Source organism: Cajanus cajan, chromosome 6 (assembly GCF_000230855.2).
Source record: "Cajanus cajan strain Asha chromosome 6, NIPB_CcT2T_4, whole genome shotgun sequence".
NCBI lineage: Eukaryota > Viridiplantae > Streptophyta > Magnoliopsida > Fabales > Fabaceae > Cajanus > Cajanus cajan.
The window spans coordinates 54,351,108-54,357,107 of record NC_138522.1 but is presented as its reverse complement, the minus strand read 5'-3'; the positions used below and the strand labels follow the sequence as shown (position 1 = coordinate 54,357,107).

The 6,000-nt window shown below is 37.5% G+C and overlaps 1 protein-coding gene across 2 annotated transcripts; it reads left to right on the top strand.

Moving 5' to 3' along the window:
- Positions 1-230: 230 nt before the first annotated feature.
- Positions 231-5,462, top strand: LOC109796149 (Protein kinase superfamily protein). Of its 2 annotated transcripts, none has more exons than XM_020355807.3 (3): positions 231-581; positions 1,360-3,370; positions 4,315-5,462. In XM_020355807.3, exons 2-3 carry the CDS (start codon positions 1,599-1,601, stop codon positions 5,156-5,158), a joined length of 2,616 nt encoding a protein of 871 aa, XP_020211396.1. In that variant the 5' UTR covers positions 231-581; positions 1,360-1,598; the 3' UTR covers positions 5,159-5,462. The 2 variants fall into 2 exon arrangements, with proteins under 2 accessions (XP_020211396.1, XP_020211395.1); XM_020355806.3 differs by having other exon boundaries at positions 231-618.
- The last annotated feature ends 538 nt before the right edge of the window (positions 5,463-6,000 follow it).

Here is a 6,000-nt window from a genome sequence, read left to right as displayed (position 1 = left end):
AGGTACAAAGTATTTATTATGCAAGAAGAGGTATCTGAGATTGAAATAAAATCGTACAAATGTGAGAAGTGAGATAGAGTATTTAAAAGTGGGGACATTATTGAAGTAAAGAGCGCGTGTAGGGCTAAGCGAAAACAAGCATGGGAAACGTTCATCCATTTTAAAATTCCCAGCATGCCCTCATCTCTCATCAGTACATTCTCCTCCCATGTGTCTTTTCAACATTTTCGGTTTCATAAATGAAGAATTTATGTGTATTTACACTTTGGATTTGGAATTTTCATTTTATTGTATTTCCGGTGGGGTCCTCTCTGCACAAAGCAATCAGTGCCATTGCTGAAAACGGAACAGAAACATGCTACGTTCTGTTTCTCTCTCTCTATAACCTTTCTAGTTCTAGTTTCTACTCGCCTCATTCCTCTGTGTCTTCCATGTGTTAGGGTTTTTCTTCTTTTCACTTGAGGCTGCACCGTCAATGCACCATTCTCTCTTCTCCGTTGCTTCTGCTAGCTGCTACTGCTTCCGCTTTCCGATCGCACCGTCTTTCTTTCTATTTTGCTGCTAACTCGTCGACCCTATACGTATGCATATGCGCAACACGCACTGTTTGTTTATACTGTACATTTCTGCAACTCTAAACTCAGATTTCAGCCTTTTTCTTTTGCGCTTTCAGTCGTTTTACTTTTCAGCTGTTGTGGATTTGATGGAATTGGGTTTCTAATCCGTCCACAAATTTGTGTATTTAGATACTTTTCTTTTTTTTTTGTTTTTGTTTTTTGTTTTTTGTTTTTTGTTTTTTTTTAATTCTTTTGGTGTTGGGACCATTTTTTTTAGGGTAGGGGATTGATTCTGAGTTCATAGGACCACTCCTTCCTTTCGTAATAGGGTAATGTGCTTATGAACCAGAACCAAAAACTGGCTTATGTTATGGCTTCTTCTGGCTCTGCATTTCTCCTGATCTGCTGAATTGACTAATTAGGTTAACACTTGTAGAAAAGAGAATGGTTCCCTATATCTTTTTTTGGAGAGGGGGGGGGGGGTCTTAATGGTTTAAAGAATAACAAGGGACTTGGATTTGGGTATGTGTACCCGAGTCTGGCTTGCTTGAATGTATTATGATTCGGTCCAATTTGTTTGCTTCTTAGGGTTTGTTTGATTGGGGAGGGTATTTGACTATTTGTGGGAGTTGGAGGACCGATAAGAAAATGAAGGGGAAGGGAAAATAATTTAAGTACCGAGTTTCACACTTATTTGGATCTCACCTTATCTGTCAACTCAGCTTTCTTCCCTGTTTCTTAAATTACCGTTTTCATATTATATTTTTGGTTTGCTGATGCTTTCAAATGTTGGCTGTTACAGCAGGGTTTCAAATATCATATAGCCGGGAAAAAAGAGTGGATGTACCATTCAAACTTCGATTTTGATTTGACCAAGGAATGGTTTGGATGCTGGGTTCTCTTTCCTTCAATTGTGATCTTATGATGTATGATATACACTACACCTGAAATGAATCAATGAGTAGTGACTTGAGCATTGAGAATCAGCCTTTATGTGTTACCGTTATATGAGAAAGTATTAGCTGAGCAGTTTGTCTTGTGATGGGTTCATTCTCTGGCACTTGTGAAATAGTTGAAGCAAGGGAGGAGCGAAATACAAGGAAAGCTCCTGGGATTTTTCAGTCCAATTCTGAGTGTAGCACGTCCGCAAAAACTCAGAAACTTTCGCTGTTGAAACTGGGATACAAGGACGATCTAGATGATGATATTAATAAGCTGTTTGAGTCGATTGCTCTTAAATCTTCATCAAGGGATTTGGGCCTTTTACAAGATGGTGCAAGTTCTAAGCTGAAAAGTGCATTAAAAAAGCCAATTACAATGGGTGTTCCTCGGTCCCCAAGAGTTGGGACTTCTGAGCCTGTTAATTTGAAGCAAGCATTAAGAGACCATTGTATATCTAAGGCATCAGAAATGGCCGCTCTGAAACGATTATCAAAGTCAACAGCTTCTCCAAGAATATCTGAAGTTGGGAAGATACAGACATTGTACAATTCAGTTGTAGCTGAAACCAGTCGTTCTGGGCCTTCCTATGTTGAGACCAAGGAGCGTCAAATCGAAATATCTGTAGTGCCCGAAAAAAGTAAGTCTCTTTCCTTGGAGAAAACCTCTCAATCCTATCAAACTGCTGAAATCACATCATCGACCCGGAACATTCATTCGTCTCGGGGAATTGCTGTTGCAATGGCTCAGTATGATTCTGGCACTTCATCAATTCAAAGTGATTTGGCATGCTCATCAAGTAAAGTTGGGATTCAATCGCAGCGAGTGGTACCTGTTGAAACAGAAGAAAAAGCATCTGCCTCTTCTCCCTCCCTTTGTAATACATTTGGAAGCAAATCAGAGGTGCCCAAAAATGATTCTTCCTCTAAAAAGTTGGGAAATAAATCATTGGCGTCAAATACCGGGAGGAAAGGTAGGTTGCAAATAGTATCTTCTTCATCTACTTCTGCAAATGGCAACAGAGTTAGCAAACTGCCACGCCATGCCTCCCGCACAGTTAAATCGGTTATCAGGAACAAGAATCTGAGTAAGAAGAAACTAAAGGAGGATTCGGATTCGGCTTTATGTGGTCCTACACCCAATGAAGTTAATAAGCCAGCTCCTGGTACACCTCGATTGGTTTGTGAGAGATGTAGGTGTGCTTTAGAAAATACACGTGCAGAAAAAACCCAAGGTGTTGTGGCCTCGGACTCTACCGGTCCTGGAAATGGAGTAAACTTAAGTAATGTGAAATCTGGTTCAAATAAACCTGGTTTGGTGTCAAATGGCGATAATAAAAGCAAAACAGTTGCAAAAGTGAAGAACCCCAAGTTGAAGGAGCAACTTGAATTTTCACAAAGTTCAAAGAGTAGTCAAGGTGAGTACAGTAGTAGTACAAGTACCAGTGATGAGAGCAATGTTAGTGGCTCAAGTCGTAGCACTAGGCCCCACATGTCAAAGGATGTCAGGTGGGCAGCCATACGACATGCTCAAATGCAGCATGGAATCTTGGGCTTGAGAAACTTCAATCTTTTAAAGAAACTTGGTTGTGGAGACATTGGGACTGTGTATCTTGCGGAACTGATTGGCACAAGTTGCTTGTTTGCTATTAAGGTCATGGACAATGAATTTTTGGAAAGAAGAAAGAAGATGCCTAGGGCTCAAACTGAAAGAGAAATATTAAGGATGCTGGATCATCCATTTCTTCCCACGTTGTATGTGCAATTTACGTCAGATAATCTATCATGTCTGGTCATGGAGTATTGTCCAGGTGGAGATCTTCATGTTCTACGGCAGAAGCAGCTTGGTAGATGTTTCTCGGAGCCAGCAGCAAGGTAAGATACTAAGAGCAACTGTCCAGTTATATATTAGCATTTTATTTTGTTTTAGGTCAGAAGGTACATGCAACCACGCACCCGTTAAATTTTAGGCGTGCAATAAATGAGATGATATCTCAACCGCTCAAGTATTTTCTGCTATAAACAAATATATCTAATTTGCTTGATTATTCTTGCAGTGCTTGTGCTCATTTTCATGTTTTGTGGTGCATATATGCTATTATCTTGTGTACTGAATAGGTTTTGGACATGTTTCTTCTGGATAGTTTATACTTTGTTGCTGTAGTATACTGAATATGAATCTATGAATTTTAAGTTGCTGCATCAATTAAGAATACTTCTGCCCTGTTGCGGCTTGTTTAACTAGTAATCCATTTCATAGTAAATCATACCTGTTATGAAATAAAGTCAGTAGTTTGTTTCACGTTGATTGTGCTTCATGATTACTTGGGATTTGTCCATTCTTTGTTTATAGAAACTTTGTTCATTTTATAAATTTGATAGATTTGAAACAGATAATAAAATCGTATCCGTGACTAAGGGGTTATTGATAGATGAGGCTACTACTGATATGTTCACTATCTGTTGTTGTGCAATTTTTGTCACATATTACCTTTTCCCGTGCTTCAGCCAGCAATGTAATCTTCCCCGTGTCCACAAACTGAATCTCCAGCCTCTTACTGCTGCTTCACCCTGTATTTCTAAAACCTGGCTGTATTCTCCCCAAGTCTGACCCCTGTTTTTGATTTCCTTTCTTTAGAGTTGATAAAAAAAGATATTGTTTTTTCATTTTTTGTTGTTGTACAATGGTGAAAATGAGCCCCCCACCATTCATATTGCTGAAATTGCTTGCCGATTATTTTGGTAATAATATATTTTCACACCATATAGTGGAAGCATCATTTGGTTGTTTCTTAAACTAATGTTCATGTATCGTGCAGATTTTATGTTGCTGAAGTCCTTCTAGCTTTGGAGTACTTGCACATGCTTGGAGTTGTTTACCGTGATTTGAAACCCGAAAACATTCTTGTTCGGGAAGATGGCCACATTATGCTCACAGATTTTGATCTCTCCCTAAGGTGTGCTGTTAACCCAACACTTCTGAAATCATCTTCTGATATTGACCCTGCAAAAATTTCTGGTCTAAGTGCACAATCAAGTTGCATTGAGCCATTCTGCATTGAACCATCTTGTCAAGTTCCATGCTTCAGCCCAAGATTCCTACCCACCACTGCAAAAGCAAGGAAATTAAAAGTTGATCTTGCTACCCAGGTCAGATCATTGCCACAGCTTGTGGCCGAACCCACTGATGCGAGATCTAACTCATTTGTTGGCACACATGAATACCTGGCTCCGGAGATCATCAAAGAAGAGGGACATGGAGCTGCTGTTGACTGGTGGACATTTGGTGTTTTTCTCTATGAACTTTTATATGGTAGAACACCCTTTAAAGGTTCAAACAATGAAGAAACATTGGCGAATGTAGTGTTGCAGAGTCTTAGATTCCCTGACAGCCCATTGGTTAGTTTCCAAGCCAAGGATTTGATTAGAGGGTTGTTGGTTAAAGACCCTGAAAACCGTTTGGGTTCAGAGAAAGGGGCCGCCGAGATTAAACAGCATCCCTTCTTCGATGGGCTTAACTGGGCCTTAATTCGTTGCGCTGTCCCTCCAGAACTTCCAGACTTGTATGATTTTGGAGTTTCAGACATGATGAACTTACAGGGCAATGGTGCTAAGTACTTAGAGTATAAAGCAGGAGAGCATGTAGAATTCGAGTTGTTTTAGAATGACATTCATGTTATGGATTCCCTTATTTGTAGCTCCATGTCGGTGTCGAGATGTAATTTATATGTAAGCCTATGTTGCAAATTAGTTTTATATGACGGTATTTTGCCTTAAGAAGTTAGGAAGTAGGGGGTTAGTGTCATATGGTAAACCGAATAAGAAAATCCAATATTAGCATCTGACTCGAATGGATTGAGATAGAATTAGATACTCTCGCAAGGCCCTGAGATGCAAATTCTTACCAAATTAAAATTGTAAGTTCATTGAAAAGAGCAATTACAATGATATGTGATGACTGTGATTAGATTTTTAGCCGAATAAGTAGAAGGCGTAACTTTGGTGATCTATATTGGTCACGACTCACATCCAAAAAGAATAATATTAACTACTTTTATTTTTATTTTTATTTTTATAGCAAGATACATACATGTATGTACCTAGAAATTTATAAGCATATGAAAACTTTTGTTTTAGGTCCGTTTACCAAGTTTTTATTATTATAACAAATTAAAAAATTATATATACTTTGTTGCATTAACAGTTTTAAATTATCTTAAAAATAAATATTAATTTACTTTTATATATTATAATAAAAGGGGTCAAATGACTTCAATATAATCATTCAAATAAAAATTCATGATATATAGATAAAGTTTACAAAATTTTTAAATCTTTAAAAATTATATAATACTTTATTATATAAATTCAAATTTGTATATAAAATAATTTTATGACTATCTGTCAATTAAAATTAATAAAATAATTTTTAAAAGTTTATAAACTTAATTTAAACATTAAAAATTTATAATTTAATAATTAAATTATTAAAATTTATCATACAT

Bases quoted from the DNA above. Each gene is read 5' to 3' on its own strand.
- LOC109796149 (XM_020355807.3), top strand. From the start codon at position 1,599: ATGGGTTCATTCTCTGGCACTTGTGAAATAGTTGAAGCAAGGGAGGAG. The intron at 3,371-4,314 runs GTAAGATACTAA...TGTATCGTGCAG, and splicing joins TTCTCGGAGCCAGCAGCAAG to ATTTTATGTTGCTGAAGTCC.